Here is a 26626-nt window from a genome sequence, read left to right on the forward strand (position 1 = left end):
TTCAAATAGCTTTGGCACAATCTATGGGTACTTTGCCCTTGAGTTGCGAAGCTTTTAGATTCTGTGGGTCCTTTATGCAGATCGCTCAACTGGAGGACTCCTGTAGGAGCACCATTATTTAAAAGATTTCCAAAACTATAGCTTTCGTAGAAAAAGTGAGAGTATCTTCACGCATTCCTCTTCATTATACTTCACACTTAGGTTAAACTACTGAGTGAAGTAGGTTTGAAACACAGAGGAAGGGGCAGCTCTTTAGCCGGTTGTGGGCCTCTGGGTCAACGTCAACAACTGTCCAACTGTGTTCTTGATCATTATATTTGGGCTTCTTTAAAAACAACATGATTTAGTTTTAAAGAAGGATTTAAACCAGATTGATAGATTATTAACTACAGTAGCTAGACTGAGTGAATGGCCTCCTGTTGTTTGTAACCCTTTTAATGGTTTTAGATTTCAGGCACTATTGATAAGTTAACAGCCACCCCATACTGCACAGCACAGCATAATAGCTATGTCTGAAAATCAAGAAAACAGGAAAGAAAAGTAAAAGTTAATCATCACGTCACAGCCCCTTTCTAATGTGGCTGATCACACTGTGAGCATCACAGAAACAGTGAAAAATACTGTACAGTAACTCTGCAAAAAGTTTCACCCTGAGCTTAATGTTGATTCTCATAGAAAGAGGGTGCCTGGTGTTTCTTTTCCACATCTCAGAAACACAGCTAATTCAGAATGTCCACTCCAGATTAGGAACGTTCAAAGAATTGAATTGTTCTAATGATCTGACTAGAACACAGAAGCACAATCACATCATCCACGTCCTGCCTTCACTGCACTGGCTTCTCATATGACACCACATACATCTCAAGGGTCTGTGCTCACATACGAAGACAGCTTAGCCACCTACGTGATCTTACGTTTCCGTAAGCATCACTAACACTGTTCCGGTCAAAGGATGCTGTGTATCTCAAAACCCGTCAAATGAACAGAAATGTGCAGGTGGCAGAGCTCTCAGTCACACAGCCCTTAAACTGGGGAATGACTTACCGAACCTTGTTGAGGATGCAAAATCTGTTTCAGCCTCTTTCTCGAACCTGAGACCATCCTGTATTCTCTCTCACCACTGACCACCTGATCTCCACAGAGCTCGTATCTACAGCTTCTCTACCCATCCTGTATTCTCTCTCACCACTGACCATCTGATCTCCACAGAACTCATATCTACAGCTCCTTCATTCATCCTGTATTCCCTCTCACCACTGACCACCTGATCTCCACAGTCATTGGTGTAGAATACAGCGTGGGGCCCACCCTGCCCTCTGGAGACACAGATACGACAGATATGACAGTGAGCGCACCACCGGAGAAAATACAGCCCCTCGCCAGAGAGAGAGAGAGGGCTTCCCGTGGAGAATTCCTCAGCGGTGCGTCTGAGTCACACGGCGCCTTGAGAGTCTATTGTAATGAACGGCCGACATACAGGTTTTGTTATTTACACACCACACATACAAAAACGGAGACAATATTAAGACAGATACAGGAATAGACACTTTACATCCAGGGGAATTCACAAGTATAAAAGCTGAAAATGATACTTTTTCCATACTGTATGTCCAATGTATGTCTTGCCTTTTGATTCTTTACATTTGTAGCAGGATTTAAATACAACAGAAACTGCTGGGCTGTATACAGGCTGTAGGAGCTGGTTTCTTTTTTTTCAGCATGTAATAAACCTATTACTTGTTCCATTACAGTAGTCAATTCGAGAGAATACAAATGTGTTGATCATTAAGTCATCATGTTTCTCCCAGGAGAAGTCGTGTCTTTTGCATTGCGCACTGTAATGGCCCAGGACGAGTTTGCATGTCAAGCTCCAGGCTGTCACCTCTCCAGCAAACAGCACAAACGATGAAACTCACCGCAGCCCTGGTTGCTTTTCATGTTGGCAGGTGTGCTTTGAATAAAAAAGAGCAAAAGCGGTTCAGAAAGTTCAAGTCTTTTTAAATACGTGGCTCGACAGACAGGTAGGATCTTCCGGATGCCTCGACAGACAGGTAGGATTCCTGTGTTTATTTAAGAAGGAGACAATGCGAAACCGATTACTTCTTCAGATATTTAAAAAGGACACAGCTCCAGGATACTGAGAGATGCTCGTTAAAGCCTCTTTGTAAGAACATGCAGTTGCTGGCTCATGTTCGCCTTTTAAGGCTACACCAGCAACTCTCCTGATTCGGGTATGATATTGGAGACAAATGTAATTTTCCTGTTTACACAAACACACAGAAGATACTGCTATTAAATACAAAATCCACCGCCATCCCACACCCGGGCAAACAGAGGAACAGAACTGCAGAACAGTTCCTCTCGCACCAGCGGCACAGCGCTTGAACTCGGCAGGCGGGGTCACTGGAGGTCAAAGTCACCGCGTGCAAGCAAGCTCACCTCCCAAAACAGCACCCCCCCATCCCTGTGTATTGCCTGTCCAATGGTGCCGTATTGAAAGAATCATAAAACATTCCAGAAGAGATTCACATTCGAAGGCATGACTGTGAGAGGTCAAGGGTCTCTGCCTAGTGTGTAAAACTTTTGGTTGCACCATTGTGAGGGTTGTGGTTTGAACACGACTGACTTGTGAACAGCCACCCCTATCCCCGTGCACTGCCTGTCTAATGGTGCCATTTGAAACAAATCCACAAGACATCAAGTCTCACAACGCAAAGCTTTGAAAAGTCAGTCTTTTGTGTAAAACACTTGGTTTGTACATCATGGGTTCTGTTTTTTAAATAGCTGTTGAATACAGAAAAGATTTCCTGCTGTCAGCAGTATTGCATATATAGTTGACCCTTATCTGAATGAAAACAGGACATAAAGAAAAGCTTTTTAAAAATAAAACAAAGCTTTATCCCCGTGCTTACAGTCTGGATAACTGGAGCCTGCTTTGAGATTTTTTCTGTGCTGTTCTGTGTTCCTATGGTCATATACGGGCTGTTCACATGAACCCGTATCGAGCAGTATTTCTCGCACTGTGAACGTGCGTACATAGCGGTCCCGCAGTGTTCCAGGTTGTGCGTAATTACGCATCAATCAGAAACCTGAGTTTCAGAAAAAGACAATTCGCTCACTGATATGATCATGTAAAGTTTGTGAAAATGTTCACAAGTCACGGTCTATAAACTTGTGTGTAGTTCAAAGGCTTCATGTGTTTCCCTTATAAAAGACACTGACAGCAGAAGATTCATGCGTCGTCAAGGAAATAATGGCGGACAAACGACAAAGTGAAGGCTGTGAACACATTCACAATGTACCTGACACACGAGGCACGTGTTTTCGTAGCTCTGGGGGGGGTGGGGTGGTGAAGACGCTGCTCACGGGCCAAGTGCGTATTCGAACCTCGAGCGAACTTCCCCGCGGTCCCGATTCCCGGGTGCTGGGTTCAACTGAACAGCGAGCGGCACCAGAGAAAATACAGAAAATACAGCCCCTCGCCAGAGAGAGAGAGATTGTTTAATAAACTACTCCAAAGTGGCATAGGGGGCAAAGTGTACGACATAATTAAATCAATGTATTCAGAGAGCAAATGTGCAGTGAAAATTGGAAACAAAAGGACTAAATTCTTCACCCAAGGCCGCGGGGTGAGACAGGGCTGCAGCCTGAGCCCAACACTGTTCAATATCTATATCAATGAATTAGCAGGAATGTTGGAGCAGTCTGCAGCTCCTGGTCTCACACTACACGACACAGAAATCAAGTTCCTGCTCTACGCAGATGACCTGGTCCTGCTGTCGCCCACAGAACAGGGGCTGCAGCAGAACCTGGCACTGCTGGAGCAGTACTGTCAGACCTGGGCACTGACAGTCAATCTGGACAAGACCAGAGTTATGGTTTTCCAGAAGAAAGACAGACCTCAGGGAAACAGGTACAAATTCACACTGAACAACAACACATTGGAGCACACATCCAGCTACACATATCTCGGTCTCACCATCAGCTCTTCCGGGAGTTTTGACCTGGCAGTGAAGGCACTGAGGGAGAAGGCACTCAGGGCTTTCTACGCAATAAGAAGGAGGCTCTTCAACATCAACCCACCAACAAGAATCTGGCTCCAAATATTTGAAAGTGTAATCCAACCCATTGCCCTATACGGCAGTGAAGTTTGGGGTCCCCTCACAGACCAGGATTACACCCAATGGGACAAACACCCCACAGAAACTCTGCACATGGAGATCTGTAGAATCATCCTCCGTGTGCAGAGAAAAACTCCTAACAACGGGTGCAGGGCCGAATTAGGCCAGTACCCACTATTGATAAACATACAGAAAAGAATATTAAAGTATTGGCTACACCTAAAAAACAGTGACCAAAATTCCTACCACCACAAAGCCCTGCTGAGCCAAGAGCTGAGCCCAAAACAGAGCCCCCTGAGCCAGCTGGTCCTGAGGCTCACTGACCTGAGCCACACCAACACTAACCAGCCTCAGGACAGCACTGCTAGAGCACCACAACCCAGACTCAACCACATCACAGCACAGATCAAACAGCAATATCTCACACACTGGGACACACACACACAAACACAACATAAACTGGAATGCTACAGAACCTTAAACAGACAATACACACTAGCTGAATATTTGACCAAAATAAAAAATAACAAACAGAAACAGACCCTGACGAAGTACAGGCTCAGTGACCACAACCTGGCCATAGAAACTGGGTGACACAGGCAGACCTGGCTGCCCAGAGAGGACAGGCTGTGCTCCCACTGCCAGCAGGGAGAAATAGAGACAGAGGTGCACTTCCTACTGCACTGTGACAGATACTCTGGGATTAGAGAAACATTCTTCCCGAAATTCAGAAATCTAATCCCAGAGTTCCCACACCTGCCAAAACCACAACAGGTCCCAATCCTACTGGGAGAGGGAGGAGGGAACTCAGTTGATCTGGCAGCCCAGTATGTGATCTCCTGTCACAGCCTAAGGAACAGTGAGTCCGTCTCCCAATAATGCTCCAGCCGCCTACAGTATATGTCGATATTATATAATATGTCTTTGTTGTAAATGTCTGTAACATGTCTGTAGATTTTATTTTACTTCTATTTTTTGTTTTGTTCTATGTTAATTTTATTATTTTTATTTGCTTTGGCAACACTGATTGTACCTATCGGTCATGCTAATAAAGCACCTTGAATTGAAATTGAATTGAATTGAGAGAGATCCCAAGGGTCCCGATCCTACTGGGAGAGGGAGGAGGGAACTCAGTTGATCTGGCAGCCCAGTATGTGATCTCCTGTCACAGCCTGAGGAACAGTGAGTCTGTCTCCCAATAATGCTCCAGTCGCCTACAGAATATGTCAATATTTAATAATATGTCTTTGTTGTAAATGTCTGTAATATCCCAGTGGGCAAAAGACGTATAATATACGTCTATTAAACGCATACCTTAGACGTCTAAATGTGGTCTGCAATTCGTCTAGAATGAAATTCTAATATACGTCTAAAGTTATACGTCAATTATACGTCTATGTTTAGACGTTCATTATACATAAATGGTTGGAGTTCTATTATACGGATAAATTTAGAGGACTATTATACGTATATGGTTAGAGGTCTATTATACGGATAACTTTAGAGGTCTATTATACGTATATGGGTAGAGGTCTATTATACATCAAAGATAGGTTTTATAGGTGTAGAAACAAGTGAACCAAGCCAATGATTAGGTTTAGAAATTTATTCTGAAAATACACATTCACACCTGAAACATATGTATTTCAAATTATACATTGTATACAATCAATCAACAATCAACATATGGGCAATAATCATAAAAAACACAACTAGTCTTAAACTACAGCTACAAATTCTGGTAACATGGCAATATACAGTATAGTAATGACAAACACAAACTAATTACATTAACACACTAACTCAAAACCACATTTTGATTCTTATACAACTTCTATATTTCCAAGAAAAAAAAAATATTACAATGGAAGTTAAGACGATTTTTGTCCACTATTTGCAAACCCTGTCTAATTGTCCTAACAGTTAGAACCAAAAACCTATTATTTTCAGTGTCCAGATCTCCTGGCCCCCTGCCTTGCATATGCATTCTTCAAGTAACACATTGCGTGCTCCTTTATTTCTTTTTCTGTTGATGTAGGGTGGGACTTCAGCACCGCAGCTAGGAGAAAATTATATATTACTTCCCAAATAAATGATGATTAATATCTTCTTTAGTATAATCTAAAAAATGAACGGTTTACTAAGCTCAAAGCTGAAATAAATGTATAAAATTTGGCTTGCATCATAGCAGTTGAGCAATAAAGTCTGTCCTAATTAAAGAGTACCCAGAGTTTGAAAGTACAACATAGAATAAGAATAGAGAAACGGCAAAACGATTTTGTGTCATCTTCCCCAGTCACACTATTTTTATGTGCCATTTTATGCTTATTCACGTACTATTTTAATCAAAATAATATTAAGAAAGATCTGTATGTATTCAGATAGTATTATTATTGTTCATACTTACTCGTCAAAAGAGGATTGCTGAGATATTTGCGGATATACTTCTACGTTTGAAAAACGTGTCCAAAATGGTGACCAACGAATACTAGCAATGCATCGTGGTACTTAATTTGCGCCCTAAAAAAATAGTTGTACTTTGTCAATGGTCAGACAACACTAAATGACACGATCAGTCACTCAGTCTGTTTGATGGGCAGGAGGGCTATATCCGTCCAGGAACTGCACATATCAGTGTCGTTATTGAGTGTCAACATTACGATCCTGTTTGCTCAGGTGGACCGATTCCTTGCAGTAGTTTATCATGATACTTAAAATCGTTATATAACTAGGACTAGTTATAGCAGTCTGTGCTTTCTGTTGGTTTTACAACATTTTTTTCTTAACGATTCAGAACGTCCATGTAGCTGCAAAAATGAACGCTTATGGTACTTTTCGCTCCAGGCAATACAAACCGTGAGAGTGACGAAAAATGTGAAACTGAACTTCATCGCAAATACCAGATTGCTAGTCGTTATCTTCTATCATGAAGCACTAATCAATGGCATAGCTGCGAGATTTCATTTGGGTAGCTGCAGCATACAGCTCCGTTTCAACCGAAATATCACCCCCCTCAGAATTTCAGACGCCCCCTACAGATTTTTCCCCGGGCACCGCGCACTGATGGGGGACGGGGTGTCCAGGAAATGGTATCAACTTTTCTCAAGAAAATAAAAATAGAAACTCTATAGGCACTCAAACATTTTACTGTTTTTTTTTTCAGGCAGGTGGCAAGACCCCCTCAGCAAAACCCTTGTATGCCAAGCTGTGGGCATTGATTCGTCGAATATACGTATATTCACGGCGAAAATACGGCTATACGTATATATACGTCGCCTCGACGTATAATCAACGTCGAATTGCAACCGTAAAATCGACGACATTAATAAACGCATATATAACGTCGAAAACACATCTAATACAGTGCCTGAGGCTTTTTACTGTATGTATCGTGTGTGCCGCAACTAGGAGTATACGGCACTCTGCACAGTGTACGAAGTAAATTATTTTCGCAGTAATTAATTTACACGTGTATAATATAGTAAATATAATAAATTAATTACGCCGTGAATATACGTATATTCGACGAATCAATGCCCACTGGGATGTCTGTTACTTCTATTTTTTGTTTTGTTTAATGTAAATATCATTACTTTCATTTGCTTTGGCAACACTGATTGTACCCATCGGTCATGCTAATAAAGCACCTTGAATTGAACTGAATTGTATGGAAGCCCGTTTCCGCCAGGGAGTAAAAAAAAACGCTTTATGGTATCTCAGAATTCCGACTTAGTAACTCAGAATTGCGACTTAGTAACTCAGAATTGCGACTTAGCATCTCAGAATTCCGACTTTATATCTCACATTTGCGACTTCGAAATAGCCATATTTCATTGTCTGTCCTTTTGTTATTGTAACGGATTCGGGTTCTAGGGCTTGTGCCCTCGCCGCTCCCACCCTAGTTCGTGCCTCACTGCACTGGCTCGAACCTGAGACTTGCCAGCTGAGCTAAGGAAGACCTTCTTTTTTAAGTAAAAAAAGGACATACAATGGAAATACGTAAAAAGTATGTTTCAGCTTTTATAATTGTGAATTCTTCTGGATGTGAAGTGCCTATTTCTGTATCTTATTTCATATTCTGTCTCCGTAAATAAAAACTATTTTTAAAAAGCCCACCGTGCCCTATTACATCCGGGTACTATGGAAGCCTCACTGGCGGAAATGGGATTCTATAAAAATTAGTGTAATTAATTTGATTTTTATTAGGGCACTGTACAAGACAAGTCTTCAGGCTTATAGATCCTATGATCCTGTACGATTCATGAAAATAGTGTAACGGAACGGCCGACATACAGGTTGTACGATCTGGTTGCAGTGTGGTGACGGCACCACCCTCCCCTGCGCATAACAGGGATGCTGGCCGCCGGGGTTAAAGAAAGTGTTCTTAAAGAAAGTGAGCCAGTGCAGCGAGGCACGAACTAGGGTGGGAGCGGCGAGGGCACAAGCCCTAGAACCCGAATCCGTTACAATAACAAAAAGACAATGAAATATGGCTATTTCGAAGTCGCAAATGTGAGATATAAAGTCGGAATTCTAAGTTACTAAGTCGGAATTCTGAGTTGCTAAGTCACAATTCTGAGATACTAAGTCGGAATTCTGACTTACTAAGTCGCAATTCTGAGATACTAAGTCGTAATTCTGATATGCTAAGTCGCAATTCTGAGTTACTAAGTCGGAATTCTGAGTTACTAAGTTGCAATTCTGAGTTACTAAGTCGGAATTCTGAGATACCATAGCGCGTTTTTTTTTTACTCCCTGGCGGAAACGGGCTTCCATAGAATTGAGAGAGGGGGCTTCCCGTGGAGAATCCCTCAGCGGTGCGTCTGAGTCACACGGCGCCTTGAGAGTCTATTGTAACGAACGGCCGACATACAGGTTTTGTTATTTACACACCACACATACAAAAACCTTAAAAATTTTTGCCCCATCTCCAACTTACCCTTTCTTGCAAAAATTCTGGAACGTGCTGTCACATTTCAGTTACATAACCACCTCATGACAAACAACCTTTTCGAACCCCTCCAATCTGGCTTCCGTCAACTTCACAGCACAGAAACTGCCCTGGTCAAAGTCACTAACGATCTTCTAATAGCTTCTGATTCTGGTTCTCTTTCCATACTCATCCTTCTTGATCTCAGTGCTGCTTTTGACACCGTTGACCATGACATCTTACTTTCTCATCTTGTGTTTGGAGTTTCTGACGCTGCTCTCAAATGGTTCAAGTCTTACCTTACTAATCGCTATCACTTTGACTCTCTTAATTGGTATACAGTAGGTCTGAAATTGGTCTTGTTAAGTCTGGTGTTCCTCAGGGCTCAATACTGGGCCCCTTGCTTTTCAGCACATGTTCCCACTTTGTCAGCTTTTAAGATCATATGGCCCCAGCTATCATTTCTACGCTGATGATATTCAAATATACATCCATAACAAACGTGACACTGAAGTGGCTGTCTCTATGCTATCTAATTGCATCTTTGACATAAAAATTTGGATGACTCAAAACTTCCTTCATCTTAACTGTGACAAGACTGAAGTCATGCTTATTGGTACCCCCCATCTACTTCATTAAGCCAGTCCTGTAACCCTGTCTGTAGATGGTTCTGTACTTGAGCTTCAATCTAAATTGAAAAACCTTGGGGTTATATTCGATTCTGACTTAACATTCGACCCACATGTGCAGCATACTGTCAAAACATCTTTTTTTTAACCTCAGAAATATCGCTAGACTACGCCCTATGCTATCACTAACTGTGGCTGAAAAGCTGGTCAACACATTCGTGTTCTCTCGAATTGACTACTGTAATGCTCTACTCACTAGGGTCACTAAATCTACTTTGAACAAACTCCTGACCAGGTCTAGTGCAAGTGATCACATTACTCCTATCCTGGAGTCCTTGCACTGGCTTCCGGTCAAATTCCGTGTAGACTTTAAAATCCTCATGCTCACCTATAAGGCTCTGCATGGCTTGGCACCTCAGTACCTGTCTGAACTATTATCGCCCTACTCCCCACCTCGCAACCTTGCTCTTCTAATTCTGGTCTCCTTACTGACCCCCAAGCCCGTCTACATTGTATGGGTGACAGGGCCTTCTCCTGTGATGCCCCCAAGCTCTGGAACTCTCTGCCCAAGGATATCAGAGAGTCACCTTCTCTAAACTCCTTCAAATCCAGACTCAAAACCTTCTTCTTTAGAAAAGCCTTTACTTAGTACCACCATCCATGGTCTCCTCTGTATATTGAAATTGTGTTTTATCTTGTGTATTTCTTTTTATTTGTTGTTGTTGTCATCCTGTAAAGCGCTTTGAGAAGCCACCTTTAAAGGCGCTATATAAAAACAAGTTTATTGTTATTATTATAAAATAGGAGACAGAATATAAAGACAGATACAGGAATAGACACTTCACAGCCAGGGGAATTCATACGTATAAAAGCTGAAAATTATACTTTTTCCATACTGTATGTCCAATGTATGTCTTGCCTGTTGATTCTTTACATTTCTAGTAGGATTTAAATACAACAGGAACTGCCGGCATACGGGCTGTAGGAGCTGGTTACAGCGCGGTGACGCCACCGCCCTCTGCTCCCCTGCGCGTAACAGGGATGCTGACGCCGGGGCGGACGGAGGTCTTCTCTAACTCAGCCGGCAGGACCCCTGTCGAGAGACGCCGGGGACCCGGGCTAAATCCTGAGGCGGGGGACGAGACCGCAGGAGCCCGAACTCGCTGCGCTCTGAAAACCTGCTGATCGCGAAGCACTGCGCTTCTCTGGGGGTTAATGGGAGAGCTGCGTGAAGGTGCCCCCCTACAGACAGCACAAACGATGAAGCCCACCTTTTTCGTTAGTGCTGCGTTTGTGCCGTTGAAAGTAGCGTTTGTGCTGCTCTCGTTCCCGAGAAATAGCGCCTTGTGTTTCCGGTGATCACGTGACCACACGCGGTGACTTTGACCTCCAGTGACCCCGTGTGCCGAGTTCAAGCGCTGTGCCGCTGGTGCGAGAGGAACTGTTCTGCAGTTCTGTTCCTCTGTTTGCCTGGGTGTGGGATGGCGGTGGACTTTGTATTTAATAGCAGTATCTTCTGTGTGTTTGTGTGAACAGGAAAATTACATTTGTCTCCAATATCATACCCGAATCAGGAGAGTTGCTGGTGTAGCCTTAAAAGGCGAACATGACCCAGCAACTGCATGTTCTTACAAAGAGGCTTTAACGAGCATCTCTCAGTATCCCGGAGCTGTGTCCTTTTTAAATATCTGAAGAAGTAATCGCATTGTCTTCTTCTTAAATAAACACAGGAATCCTACCTGTCTGTCGAGCCACGTATTTAAAAAGACTTGAACTTTCTGAACCGCTTTTGCTCTTTTTTATGCAAAGCACACCTGCCAACATGAAAAGCAACCAGGACTGCGGTGAGTTTCATCGTTTGTGCTGTTTGCTGGAGAGGTGACAGCCTGGAGCTTGACATGCAAACTCGTCCTGGGCCATTACAGTGCGCAATGCAAAAGACACGACTTCTCCTGGGAGAAACATGATGACTTAATGATCAACACATTTGTATTCTCTCGAATTGACTACTGTAATGGAACAAGTAATAGGTTTATTACATGCTGAAAAAAAGAAGAAAGAAAAAAAAGAAACCAGCTCCTACAGCCTGTATACAGCCCGGCAGTTTCTGTTGTATTTAAATCCTGCTACAAATGTAAAGAATCAAAAGGCAAGACATACATTGGACATACAGTATGTAAAAAGTATCATTTTCAGCTTTTATACTTGTGAATTCCCCTGGATGTAAAGTGTCTATTCCTGTATCTGTCTTAATATTGTCTCCGTTTTTGTATGTGTGGTGTGTAAATAACAAAACCTGTATGTCGGCCGTTCATTACAATAGACTCTCAAGGCGCCGTGTGACTCAGACGCATCGCTGATGAATTCTCCACGGGAAGCCCCCTCTCTCTCTCTCTCTGGCGAGGGGCTGTATTTTCTCCGGTGGTGCGCTCACTGTCATATCTGTCGTATCTGTGTCTTCAGAGGGCAGGGTGGGCCCCACGCTGTATTCTACACCAATGACTGTGGAGATCAGGTGGTCAGTGGTGAGAGGGAATACAGGATGGTCTCAGGTTTGAGAAAGAAGCTGAAACAGATTTAGCATCCTTAACAAGGTTCGGTAAGTCATTCCCCAGTTTAAGGGCTGTGTGACTGAGAGCTCTGCCACCTGCACATTTATGTTCATTTGACGGGTTTTGAGATACACAGCATCCTTTGACCGGAACAGTCTTAGTGATGCTTACGGAAACGTAAGATCACTTAGGTGGCTAAGCTGTCTTCGTATGTGAGCACAGACCCTTGAGATGTATGTGGTGTCATATGAGAAGCCAGTGCAGTGAAGGCAGGACGTGGATGATGTAATTGTGCTTCTGTGTTCTAGTCAGATCATTAGAACAATTCAAGTCTTTGAACGTTCCTAATCTGGAGTGGACATTCTGAATTAGCTGTGTTTCTGAGATGTGGAAAAGAAACACCGGGCACCCTCTTTCTATGAGAATCAACATTAAGCTCAGGGTGAAACTTTTTGCCGAGTTACTGTACAGTATTTTTCACTGTTTCTGTGATGCTTACAGTGTGATCAGTTTTTAAAGAAGCCCAAATATAATGATCAAGAACACAGTTGGACAGTTGTTGACGTTGACCCAGAGGCCCACAACCGGCTAAAGAGCTGCCCCTTCCTCTGTGTTTCAAACCTTCTTCACTCAGTAGTTTAAACTAAGTGTGAAGTATAATGAAGAGGAATGCGTGAAGATACTCTCACTTTTTCTACGAAAGCTATAGTTTTGGAAATCTTTTAAATAATGGTGCTCCTACAGAAGTCCTCCAGTTGAGCGATCTGCATAAAGGACCCACAGAATCTAAAAGCTTCGCAACTCAAGGGCAAAGTACCCATAGATTGTGCCAAAGCGATTTGAATCAAATGGCTTTTTTAATTCCTTTTATTTTCATCCTCCTTGGCGACGAGGGTGTGGTTTCCATCCCCAGGGGCGACTGCTTGGCTGTAATCCTCCGATTTTACTGTTTTGTTTTTATGTTGCCTTTTTTCTTTGCTGGCAGAGTTTATTTTTGTCGTCATTCCGTAAGAATAGGGGCAGAAGCTACAGTATATAAAGAGAGGGGACGTGTGTGCCGCTCATCTCAGACTGACACCCCGTTTCGCTGTGAGCTGGTGAGTCAACACGGTGTGCGGTCCTGGCTTCAGAGCCGCCGGCCTCTGGGCGCCTGAGAGGAGCAGTTCCGAGGGCTGATTATTATTATTATTTTATTATTATTATTAACTCAAAGGAAATTGGGCTGCGTTCTGGCCCGATGAGCTGATTTATCTCAGATGTGGAAATCGTTTCTTATTCTTATTCTTGAAGGGGTAGCATGAGCTCATTCCTCTTTTGAAACGAAACTGCAAGTATTCAGTGAAAATGAAATACTTATGGGTATGATTTTGACATTTTCACTCTGTACAGACCCCAATATTGCTGTCGTACTCCAACAAGATGAAGTTGCTGCTGTTCCTCGCTGCCGTCCTGCTGCTGTCTCTGAGCTGCGGTGAGTTCGCTCTGTCTCCGAGCTTCATGTGACTCTGTGTTATTCACAGTGGTCACTCACTGCCCCTTTTATCAACACAGCAGGTACTGACAACAGTTCTCCTCGCACAGACAGACTGGTCATTTCAGACAGGATCGATGACACTGATCTCACAGACAGACTGGTCATTTCAGACAGGATCGATAACACTGATCTCACAGGCAGACTGGTCATTTCAGACAGGATCGATGACACTGATCTCACAGACAGACAGACTGGTCATTTCAGACAGGATCAATAACACTGATCTCACAGACAGACTGGTCATTTCAGACAGGATCAATGACATTGATCTCACAGACAGACTGGTCATTTCAGACAGGATCAATGACACTGATCTCACAGGCAGACTGGTCATTTCAGAGAGGATCGATGACACTGATCTCACAGGCAGACTGGTCATTTCAGACAGGATCAATGACACTGATCTCACAGACAGACAGACTGGTCATCTCCGACTATCAATAACACTGATCTCACAGACAGACTGGTCATTTCAGACAGGATCAATGGCCGTCGTTATGAGTTTCAAACAACTTTGAACAGCACTGGGGGAAAATTGGGGGCATTGAACACAGAAACGTTAGTTTTTCCATGGTTTAACATGTACACATGCAGTTATCGAGAAGTAAAAGCAGAAATTCCATACTTTTGCCTCACATGAATCTTTTGATACAATTAAAATTCCATTAGTCAATTCAGTGTCTGAGTACTGAAGAAAACCTCACAAACAAGGAAGAAGGGAGAGAGATGAAGCATACTCTTTTAGGGTGCCAGGTGTTGGCAGAAATGAAGTAGAAAGAAGCGATTCAGTGATGAGGTGGAGCGATGAGAGAGAGGCCATACCTGCTCACCAGACTCTCTCCTCTTGACTCTGTCCCCCTGGCCTGCAGGAGAGGCCCTGAGGTGTAACAGCTGCATGGGTCGGGGACAGGGTGGGGTCCCTGGCAGCTGTACAGTGCAGACGTGCACGGGTGATAACACCGTCTGTGTGTCTGCGATCTTCCGCCCTCCTTTCTGTAAGTCAAGATACTGGGTCTGTCTGCTGGCTTGGTCAGTGTGTCTCTATCAGCTAATACAGACAGTGTATCTCTATCACCTAATACACACAGTGTGTCTCCATCAGCTAATACACACAGTGTGTCTCTATCAGCTAATACACACAGTGTGTCTCCATCAGCTAATACACACAGTGTGTCTCTATCAGTTAAAATGGACAGTATGTCTCTATCAGCTAATATAGACAGTGTGTCTCTATCAGTTAATATAGACAGTGTGTCTCTATCAGTTAATATAGACAGTGTGTCTTTATCAGCTAATACACACAGTGTCTCCATCAGCTAATACACACAGTGTGTCTCTATCAGTTAAAATGGACAGTATGTCTCTATCAGCTAATACAGACAGTGTGTGTCTATCAGCTAATACAAACAGTGTGTCTCTATCAGTTAATACAGACAGTGTGTGTCTCTTACAGTTAATCTTCAGAATGTCTCTTTAATATCCTCCTCGTGTCAGCTGTGTGTGCTGTCTTGAAGGTCAGGGAAGTGGCTCAGCCCAGCGAGAGTGCAGTCTAACCACCCCTCTCTGTGTCTCTCTGCAGCGGGTGTCATCCGGAGGTGTGGCAAGTCCTCAGAATGCGCCATGCTGAGCATGGGAGGGAACTCCAGGGTTTCCTGCTGCAAGACCGACCTCTGTAACTGAGCCGTGGCGGGGGGGGGAGACCCCTCTGGGTCGGGCACGGGGAGTCTCTTGTTGTCCCAGGGGGTCGTTCTTACCTGATTCTGGCGAGTGGCATGAGTGGGAGTGGGGCTGTGGTGCTGTGGAGCCTGTGTGGAGCCCACAGTCCGTGGACACTGTGTCTGTGTCAGACTGCTGTGTGTGGAGCAGACAGCCCCTCCTCTGATGTTAAACTCTCCTGCAATAAACTGGATTGGAATCAACATCACACTCTGACTCCCTCTGTTGTGTGTGTGTGTGTGTGTGTGTTGAGGTGACTGATCGAGATGATTAATGACCTCCCTTGCTATTGAGTGCATTTGTTTTTTTATTTTTTACTTAATTTCATCTGTTTTCTGTAATTCCCATTGACAATGATTTCCGTGCATCACTTTGTAAGTTACGAGAAGCAGGGATCATGGGAATGTCTTGAGACTGACATATTTACACGTCTGCTTATTTCCACACTGATCGTTCATAAACCTCTGTGAGAATGCGAGAAGACAAAGCTTCAGTGAGAAGGAAACCGCCAGAGGAACTTGGCTTTGCTGCCTGATAGAGTGTGCGGGTGCACAGACAAGCAGCACTGAGGTCATCCTGAGGTGCAACCAAAAACAGGGGATCGAGCCCAGGAGAAGCGCACAGGCGAGGTTGAGAACGCAGCCCGGGTCAACAGCAGACAGTACGGGGCCGGGAGGGGCCATCAGTAGGACAGAAACGTTACATCGAGGGAACGAGTTACAACTTGTGCCCACGAGATAACGAGTTCGTCCCCACGATGTACAGTTCCTGCGCACGACATAACTCCATCGTCCCCACGCTGTCTTTCGCCCCTGCGCACGAGCTCGGCTTTTCCTCCGGTCCCTTCGCGTCACGGTGGCCGCGCGCACAGAGAGCTCCTGGGCGCCAGCAGGTCTCCGGGCGAACCAGGTTCACACGTGACCGCGTCTGGATGTGCGCGCGACAGCCTGTGAGCGAGCGGCTGTCAGCACCGTCACGTCTGGGTCTCGCGGCCGGAGATGACGCCGGGCGTGTTCATGTGCGCACGACTACCGCGCCACAGAGAAAAACGGAAAGAAGTTTTTTTAAAAATATTTTTTATTTAAATACGAAAAGGGAAAATGCAACAAACGGGGGTTTATACATACAAATATACAGATGTCTCAACACGACACAACAAGGAGCAACAAGTGGATGAAACGGGGGAAAAACACTTTGTCCGTAGTACAGAGGTTATGTGGTGATAGAGGTTACATTCAATAAGTTTGTGCTTAAAGACGTTTGTAGACCAACTCACCAGTCTTATTTTTAAATATTTTCAGTGAATCAGAGTACAGCTTGAATGCGTTAGAAAATTCTTTAAAGCTTTCGGATTCTGTTTTACTCTAAGCGTGTGTATGTAAAATTTTGCAAACGAAAGAAGAACATTTACCATCACACGGACTTCGTTTGGATTCGAGACACCGGGAACAATATTGTAGCGCCCTCGCCTGGCGCTGCGGCCGGGGAGCGGCTCGGGAGCGCGGCGAGGGGCAGGGCGGGAGTAATAATATTAATAATAACTGCTTACACTTCTATAGCGCTTTTCTGGACACTCCACTCAAAGCGCTTTACATGTAATGGGGACTCCCCTCCACCACCAGCAGTGTGAAGCCCCACCTGGATGATGCGACGGCAGCCATAGTTCAAGTTCATGTTCAAGTTCAAGTTTCAAGTTTATTGTCATTACACTCATATACATGGTATATGGTATAACGAAATGCTATTTAGCTAGCTCTCGGACATAAGTAGTACAAAGAGAAAAACAACAACAACAACAACAATACAATTGTGTAGCAAAAGAAAGACAGAGACAACAGGCAGTGTGCAAAAAACAACAACAATGTGCAAAACAACAAAAAGGTAACAGGTTATGTGCAAAAATATGCATCAACAGAATAAAATAAAGTTAAAATAAAAAAGTTAAGAATAAACTGAAGTGTGCCAGAACACTCCCCACACACCAGCTATCAGTGGGGAGGAGAGCAGAGAAATGAGTAATGAAGCCAATTCACAGATGGGGGTTATTAGGAGGCCATGATTGGTGAGGGCCAATGGGAAATTTGGCCAGGACACCGGGGTTACACCCCTACTCTTTGAGAAACGCCCTGGGATTTTTAATGACCACAGAGAGTCAGGACCTCGGTTTTACGTCTCATCCGAAGGACGATACTGGAGCATTGGGACCCACACAGACCGCAGGGTGAGCGCCCCCTGCTGGCCCCACTAACACCTCTTCCAGCAGCAACCTTAGTTTTTCCCAGGAGGTCTCCCATCCAGGTACTGACCAGGCTCACACCTGCTGAGCTTTAGTGGGCTGCCAGTTGTGAGTTTCAGAGTGATATGTCTGCTGGCTATACAAAGATATGTATAATGATGGACTTTTAAGACCTTAGATATATGTTTGATTATTTTAAATGAAACAAAAATTGAAAATAAAAATATTTTCCAATATTCCTACATCAGTCTGCATCTGCGAGACAGTAGAGAACTACCTGGGTCAACCGATTACTTCTTCAGATTTCTAAAAAGGACACTTCTCCGGGATACTGAGAGATGCTCGTTAAAGCCTCTTTGTAAGAACATGCAGTTGCTGGGTCATGTTCGCCTTTTAAGGCTACACCAGCAACTCTCCTGATTCGGGTATGATATTGGAGACAAATGTAATTTTCCTGTTCACACAAACACACAGAAGATACTGCTATTAAATACAGAAATCACCACCATCCCACACTTGATTACATGTTATTTATGTTATGTTATTACATGTTACTGTTATTGCTATTGTGTAACTGTCTATTGTCTTATCTTCTGTCCTTTTTATATACTGCACCTGAGTGACTAATGAGAAACACTTTTCATTATGCTGTGCACCTGTGTAAGTTTAATGACAATAAAGTTGAATTGAATTGAATTGAAGATACTGATATTAAATACAGAATCCACCGCCATCCCACACCCGGGCAAACAGAGGAACAAAACTGCAGAATAGTTCCTCTCGCACCAGCTTGAAGTGGGCTGACCGGGATTAAACTTGCGTTTAGTTTGAAGGCTTCATGTGTTTCTCTTACAAAGATATTGACAGCAGAAGATTTGTGCGAGCTCAAGGAAAAAATGGCGGACAAACGACAAAGTGAAGGCTGTGAACACATTCACAATGTACCTGACACACGAGGCACGTTTTTTCGTAGCTCTGGGGGGGTGGTGAAGACGCTGCTCACGGGCCAAGTGCGTATTCGAACCTCGAGCGAACTTGCCCGCGGTCCCGGCTCCCGGCTCCCGGGTGTTGGGTTCAACAGAACAGCGAGCGGCACCGGAGAAAATACAGCCCCTCGAGAGAGAGAGAGAGAGAGATCCCAAGGCTCCCGATCCTACTGGGAGAGGGAGGAGGGAACTCAGTTGAACTGGCAGCCCAGTATGTGATCTCCTGTCACAGCCTGAGGAACAGTGAGTCTGTCTCCCAATAATGCTCCAGCCGCCTACAGAATATGTCAATATTTAATAATATGTATTTGTTGTAAATGTCTGTAGATTTTATTTTACTTCTATTTTTTGTTTTGTTTAATGTAAATATCATTACTTTCATTTGCTTTGGCAACACTGATTGTACCCATCGGTCATGCTAATAAAGCACCTTGAACTGAATTGAATTGAGAGGGGGCTTCCCGTGGAGAATCCCTCAGCGGTGCGTCTGAGTCACACGGCGCCTTGAGAGTCTATTGTAACGAACGGCCGACATACAGGTTTTGTTATTTACACACCACACATACAAAAACGGAGACAGAATATTAAGACAGATACTGGAATAGACACTTCACAGCCAGGGGAATTCATACGTATAAAAACTTAAATTGATACTTTTTCCATACTGTATGTCCAATGTATGTCTTGCCTGTTGATTCTTTACATTTCTAGTAGGATTTAAATACAACAGGAACTGCCGGCATACGGGCTGTAGGAGCTGGTTACAGCGCGGTGACGCCACCGCCCTCTGCTCCCCTGCGCGTAACAGGGATGCTGACGCCGGGACGGACGGAGGTCTTCTCTAACTCAGCCGGCAGGACCCCTGTCGAGAGACGCCGGGGACCCGGGCTCGATCCTGAGGCGGGGGACGGGACCGCAGGAACCCGAACTCGCTGCGCTCTGAAAACCTGCTGATCGCGAAGCACTGCGCTTCTCTGGGGGTTAATGGGAGAGCTGCGTGAAGGTGCCCCCCTACAGACAGCACAAACGATGAAGCCCACCTCATTCGTGAGTGCTGCGTTTGTGCTGCTCTCGTTCCCGAGAAATAGCGCCTTGTGTTTCCGGTGATCACGTGACCACAGGCGGTGCCTTTGACCTCCAGTGACCCCGTCTGCCGAGTTCAAGCGCTGTGCCGCTGGTGCGAGAGGAACTGTTCTGCAGTTCTGTTCCTCTGTTTGCCCGGGTGTGGGATGACGGTGGATTTTGTATTTAATAGCAGTATCTTCTGTGTGTTTGTGTGAACAGGAAAATTACATTTGTCTCCAATATCATACCCGAATCAGGAGAGTTGCTGGTGTAGCCTTAAAAGGCGAACATGAGCCAGCAACTGCATGTTCTTACAAGAGCACGTCTTTATGCCTCGTAGCGGTGTCCTTTTTAAATATCTGAAGAAGAAATCAGTTACGCATTGTCTCCTTCTTAAATAAACACAGGAATCCTTCCTGTCTGTCGAGGCATCCGGAAGATCCGACCTGTCTAAATGCCACGTATTTAAAAAGACTTTTAAAGCTCTTTTTATGCAAAGCATATCTGGGAACATGAAAAGCAACCAGGACTGCGGTGAGTTTCATCGTTTGTGCTGTTTGCTGGAGAGGTGACAGCCTGGAGCTTGACATGCAAACTCGTCCTGGGCCATTACAGTGCGCAATGCAAAAGACATGACTTCACCTGGGAGAAACATGATGACTTAATGATCAACACATTTGTATTCTCTCGAATTGACTACTGTAATGGAACAAGTAATAGGTTTATTACATGCTGAAAAAAAATAAACCAGCTCCTACAGCCTGTATACAGCCCAGCAGTTTCTGTTGTATTTAAATCCTGCTACAAATGTAAAGAATCAAAAGGCAAGACATACATTGGACATACAGTATGGAAAAAGTATAATTTTCAGCTTTTATACTTGTGAATTCCCCTGGATGTAAAGTGTCTATTCCTGTATCTGTCTTAATATTGTCTCCGTTTTTGTATGTGTGGTGTGTAAATAACAAAACCTGTATGTCGGCCGTTCATTACAATAGACTCTCAAGGCGCCGTGTGACTCAGACGCATCGCTGATGAATTCTCCACGGGAAGCCCTCTCTCTCTCTCTCTCTGGCGAGGGGCTGTATTTTCTCCAGTGGTGCGCTCACTGTCATATCTGTCGTATCTGTGTCTTCAGAGGGCAGGGTGGGCCCCACGCTGTATTCTACACCAATGACTGTGGAGATCAGGTGGTCAGTGGTGAGAGGGAATACAGGATGGGTAGAGAAGCTGTAGATATGAGCTCTGTGGAGATCAGGTGGTCAGTGGTGAGACAGAATACAGGATGGTCTCAGGTTTGAGAAAGAAGCTGAAACAGATTTAGCATCCTTAACAAGGTTCGGTAAGTCATTCCCCAGTTTAAGGGCTGTGTGACTGAGAGCTCTGCCACCTGCACATTTATGTTCATTTGACGGGTTTTGAGATACACAGCATCCTTTGACCGGAACAGTCTTAGTGATGCTTACGGAAACGTAAGATCACGTAGGTGGCTAAGCTGTCTTCGTATGTGAGCACAGACCCTTGAGATGTATGTGGTGTCATATGAGAAGCCAGTGCAGTGAAGGCAGGACGTGGATGATGTGATTGTGCTTCTGTGTTCTAGTCAGATCATTAGAACAATTCAAGTCTTTGAACGTTCCTAAGCTGGAGTGGACATTCTGAATTAGCTGTGTTTCTGAGATGTGGAAAAGAAACACCGGGCACCCTCTTTCTATGAGAATCAACATTAAGCTCAGGGTGAAACTTTTTGCCGAGTTACTGTACAGTATTTTTCACTGTTTCTGTGATGCTCACAGTGTGATCAGCCACATTAGAAAGGGGCTGTGACATGTGATGATGAACTTTTATTGGCCCAATGATAAGGACTTCAGTTCTGTTTATCTGGCAATAGTTAATAAGTAATTCCAGTAATTTCTGGGTTTCCTGTGTTTCATTTCAGCTTCACATTGGTTCTGAAAGTGAACACTTATCCAAGACGTACTGTTTATTGGGCATGTTGAAACTGGTTCTTAGCCTGAAATCTAAAACCATTAGAAGGGTTACAAACAACAGGAGGCCATTCACTCAGTCTAGCTACTGTAGTTAATAATATATCAATCTGGTTTAAATCCTTCTTTAAAACTAAATCCTGTTGGTTTTAAAGAAGCCCAAATATAATGATCAAGAACACAGCGGGACAATTGTTGACGTTGACCCACAGGCCCACAACCGGCTAAAGAGCTGCCCCTTCCTCTGTGTTTCAAACCTACTTCCCTCAGTAGTTTAAACTAAGTGTGAAGTATAATGAAGAGGAATGCGTGAAGATACTCTCACTTTTTCTACGAAAGCTATAGTTTTGGAAATCTTTTAAATAATGGTGCTCCTACAGAAGTCCTCCAGTTGAGCGATCTGCATAAAGGACCCACAGAATCTAAAAGCTTCGCAACTCAAGGTCAAAGTACCCATAGATTGTGCCAAAGCTATTTGAATCAAATGGCTTTTTATTATTATTATTATTATTAAATTCCTCTTTTAATCCTCCTCGGTGACAAGGGGTGTGGTTCTCACCGCGGGGGGCGGGCATAGTGGATCTTCTGTGGCTGGAGGGGCGTGGTTTCCATCACCAGGGGCGCCCCCTTGTCTGTAATCCTGTTTTGACTTTTTTGTTTTTATGTTGCCTTTTTTCTTTACCAGCAGAGTTTTTTTTGGGGGGCAGAAGCTACAGTATATAAAGAGACGGGACGTGTGTGCCGCTCATCTCAGACTGACACCCCTTGTGCGCTGAGCTGGTAAGTCAACACGGTGTGCAGTCCTGGCTTCAGAGCCGCCGGCCTCTGGGCGCCTGAGAGGAGCCGTTCCGAGGGCTGATTATTATTACTTTATTATTATTATTAACTCAAAGGAAATTGGGCTGCGTTCTGGCCCGATGAGCCGATTTGTCTCAGATGTGGAAATCGTTTCTTATTCTTATTCTTGAAGCGGTAGCATGAGCTCATTCCTCTTTTGAAACGAAACTGCAAGTATTCAGTGAAAATGAAATACTTATGGGTATGATTTTGACATTTTCAATCTGTACAGATCCCAATATTGCTGTCGTACTCCAAAAAGATGAAGTCGCTGCTGTTCCTCGCTGCCGTCCTGCTGCTGTCTCTGAGCTGCGGTGAGTTCGCTCTGTCTCCGAGCTTCATGTGACTCTGTGTTATTCACAGTGGTCACTCACTGCCCCTTTTATCAACACAGCAGGTACTGACAACAGTTCTCCTCGCACAGACAGACTGGTCATTTCAGACAGGATCAAGGACACTGATCTCACAGACAGACTGGTCATTTCAGACAGGATCAATGACACTGATCTCACAGACAGACAGACTGGTCATCTCCGACTATCAATAACATTGATCACACCGATAGACTGGTCATTTCAGACAGGATCAATAACACTGATCATGCAGACAGACTGGTCATTTCAGACAGGATCAATGGCCGTCATTATGAGTTTCAAACAACTTTGAGCAACACTGGGGGAAAATTGGGGGCACTGAACACAGAAATGTTAGCTTTTCCATGGTTTAACATGTACACATGCAAGGAAGAAGGGAGAGAGATGAAGCATACTCTTTTAGGGTGCCAGGTGTTGGCAGAAATGAAGTAGAAAGAAGCGATTCAGTGATGAGGTGGAGTGATGAGAGAGAGGCCATACCTGCTCACCAGACTCTCTCCTCTTGACTCTGTCCCCCTGGCCTGCAGGAGAGGCCCTGAGGTGTTACAGCTGCATGGCTGCGGGACCGGGTGTGAGGCCTGGCATCTGTGGAAAGATGGAGCAGACGTGCACGGGTGATAACATCATCTGTGTGACTGCGATCTCCAGCCAGCCTGTCGGTAAGTCAAGATACTGGGGCTGTCTGCTGGCTTGGTCAGTGTGTCTCTATCAGTTAATACAGACGGTGTGTCTCTATCAGCTAATACAGTGTGTCTCTATCAGTTAATACAGACAGTGTGTGTCTCTTACAGTTAATCTTCAGAATGTCTCTTTAATATATCAGTGTATCTGTTTGACACTCCTCGTGTCAGCTGTGTGTGCTGTCTTGAAGGTCAGGGAAGTGGCTCAGCCCAGCGAGAGCGCAGTCTAACCACCCCTCTCTGCGTCTCTCTGCAGCGAGTTTAACGCAGAGGTGTGGCAAGCCCACGGATTGCTCCACCCTGAGCCTGAGAAGCGGCACTAAAGTCACCTGCTGTAGCTCCGACCTCTGTAACTGAGCCGTGGCGGGGGGGCGGGGGAGAGACCCCTCTGGGTCGGCCACGGGGAGCCTCTTGTTGTCCCAGGGGGTCGTTCTTACCTGATTCTGGCGAGTGGCATGAGTGGGAGTAGGGCTGTGGTGCGTGGAGCCCGTGTGGAGCCCACAGTCCCTGGACACTGTGTCTGTGTCAGACTGCTGTGTGTGGAGCAGACAGCCCCTCCTCTGATGTTAAACTCTCCTGCAATAAACTGGATTGGAATCAACATCACACTCTGACTCCCTCTGTTGTGTGTGTGTGTGTGCTGAGATGACTGATCGAGATGATTAATGACTCATCTCACCTCCCTTGCTATTGAGTGCATTTGTTTTTTTATTTTTGACTTAATTTCATCTATTTTCTGTAATTCCCTTCGACAGTGATTTCCGTGCATCACTTTGTAAGCTACGAGAAGCAGGGATCGTGGGAATGTCTTGAGACTGACATATTTACACGTCTGCTTATTTCCACACTGATCGTTCATAAACCTCTGTGAGAATAGATAGATAGATACTTTATTGATCCCGTGAATGAAATTGCAGTGCAACAGCAGCTTAACACACACAACACAGCCACAGTGTAACGAATTATATAATAATAGTACAATACATACAATACAATACAAGTCACTCACAGTCCGGACACACAAAGAACAAACTAGAACAGAACAGTACACAGAAAATCGTATCACACATATGAATATAAATATAGATGTAACTATAGATATAAATATACAGATGCAGCCATTCAAAGTGCGCGGTACAGACACGTACCGGAGGTAATTGGCTACGGCGTTGCGCATCGTGACGCAAGATGACGCGGGGTACCGCAGTACATGATTGGTTGACCGACAGGGGCACTCGTGGTCCGTTGGTCTGTCGTAGAAAGATTTACAGTAAACGTCTTTACTGTGTCCATTGTAGTATTTAATATTTATATGGAATTTTACCTCTGAAGGGAAATCTTAGTGCCTGAGCATAAAAAGAATAGGAGCATACTGCAACGCGTGTGAAGTCCATAAACGATATTAATTTTGGAACTTAAACATACAGTATATGGCTGGTCTCGGTACTTTAAAGAAAAAATACACACCAGTATTCCATTTCTCCCTAAACATTTTAAGCATCGAAGTCTTTAACTAACGTGATACCCGAGTCAACAAGCATACTTTTAGAATTTGATTAAAAGGGAATATAATATGGAATCGCGTATCTCAAGAAATTAATAACGATATAATTACATTCATGTTGCAAAAAAACTGCAACGGATATAAAAACTCCCTTGCTTTTAACAGAGCGTTCCATAATTTCTAACTACGAAAATGATTTAAACTGCGACACTTATCATTCACCAAGAGCTCGAAATATCACAAGGATCCTCTAGAGCACAGCAAAGACTGTATTAAAAGAATCGCGTATCTCAAGAAATTAATAAGATATAATTATATTCGTGTAATTCGTATAATTATATAATGCCAGCGAACTCTTGTTTTTATGTCCACTATAACTACGCTGGGCAAACGTTCCGAGGTCAAATTCTTCCAGCACGGGGGTACCTTTAAAGCGGAGACGACGGCACCGAAATGTTTTGGCGCGTCTTCTCTTTAAAGCCCTGGCCAAATATGAAGACAGTACGTACAGTTATAATTCAAACGGAATTAAAAACTACACATCCCAGTTACCATGGTGGTGCTTGTGATCATTGCGTTTAACTAACGAAACAGGGCGAAAAATCAGTCACATGACTTTGGGGCAGAGTTTCGAAAGCTTAACCTATCAGCAACAAAGCGAAATTTACACGATAGGCTACCTCCAACTGTCAGTTACACGACTGTGTATGTCGACATTATGAAAAAAATGTTTCAGGCATTGATGTGAAGGACAACAGAGCTTTCACTGGCCGATTATCATTCTTATCATTATAATCATTATTATTAATAATTATATTAATTTAAGGGTCTAAATATCTAAACATATGTATCTGTATAGCAGGTAGTATCACTGTATTCCACTTTCTTTGTAAACACGGAAAAACAGATTCACAATGCAAAGCTGTATCGCTGTGTAAAAAAACCCGGTTTGTAATGAGCTGCTGAGCTAAGAATAGGAATGTTCCTGCTGGCAGAGGGGGTGGAAAGTGCTTGCGGTCATTTAATTAGTATGCTTTCAGAGAAAATGTTTCAGGTGTGAAGAACATAGATCTCCAATGCAATTTCAACCAAACCTGTTCCTACACACCCTGCCCCCACTACCATTAGAATATACACAAAGCACTCAAATCTTTCGAGCTAATGATCAGGTGACCCGAGAGAGAGCGAGAGAAACACCAAGGGGTGCGGAACCAGGGAACTATTTACATGGAAAACGGGCGATCTCCCCAGACTGTCCGCCCGTTTCACTGTTACCTGGATACCTCTTTATTTAGAACTCACTAACACTGATTTTTAATTTAGAAGGATTCAAGTAGGGTTTTAGATGAAAGGCAGCGACCTTAATCTCTGACCAAGCGAAACGTTTCATTTTTTCAAAGAAATGTTTGTTAAAAAATAAAGTCATAGTTCCATGGGATTCAATCACAGACCATGTGACATGGGAGTCAGGAAA

The 26626-nt window shown here is 44.0% G+C and overlaps 1 protein-coding gene and 2 long non-coding RNA genes across 3 annotated transcripts in view; 2 read left to right on the forward strand and 1 right to left on the reverse strand.

Moving 5' to 3' along the window:
- The window catches only part of LOC148660489 (uncharacterized), a 43094-nt gene that overhangs the window by 3173 nt on the left and 13295 nt on the right, over positions 1 to 26626 (reverse strand). The window lies entirely within an intron of this gene.
- Positions 13205 to 15685, forward strand: LOC148660490 (ly6/PLAUR domain-containing protein 2-like). Its single transcript, XM_088637999.1, has 4 exons — positions 13205 to 13329; positions 13622 to 13703; positions 14636 to 14761; positions 15346 to 15685. The coding sequence occupies exons 2-4, from the start codon at positions 13652 to 13654 to the stop codon at positions 15444 to 15446; spliced, it is 279 nt and encodes a 92-aa protein (XP_088494125.1). The 5' UTR covers positions 13205 to 13329; positions 13622 to 13651; the 3' UTR covers positions 15447 to 15685.
- Positions 22453 to 24249, forward strand: LOC148660491 (uncharacterized). Its single transcript, XR_015939794.1, has 4 exons — positions 22453 to 22537; positions 22827 to 22908; positions 23496 to 23627; positions 23905 to 24249. It is a non-coding gene; the product is annotated as an uncharacterized LOC148660491 (long non-coding RNA).

The sequence above is a fragment of the Lepisosteus platostomus genome, chromosome 6 (genome assembly GCF_059453375.1).
Source record: "Lepisosteus platostomus isolate fLepPlt1 chromosome 6, fLepPlt1.hap1, whole genome shotgun sequence".
Classification (NCBI taxonomy): domain Eukaryota; kingdom Metazoa; phylum Chordata; class Actinopteri; order Semionotiformes; family Lepisosteidae; genus Lepisosteus; species Lepisosteus platostomus.

Excerpts from the sequence above, each read along its gene's own strand:
- LOC148660490 (XM_088637999.1), top strand. The coding sequence starts at position 13,652 with ATGAAGTTGCTGCTGTTCCTCGCTGCCGTCCTGCTGCTGTCTCTGAGC. Across the intron at positions 13,704-14,635 it reads GCTGCTGTCTCTGAGCTGCG|GAGAGGCCCTGAGGTGTAAC; the intron begins GTGAGTTCGCTC and ends CCTGGCCTGCAG. Across the intron at positions 14,762-15,345 it reads GATCTTCCGCCCTCCTTTCT|CGGGTGTCATCCGGAGGTGT; the intron begins GTAAGTCAAGAT and ends GTCTCTCTGCAG.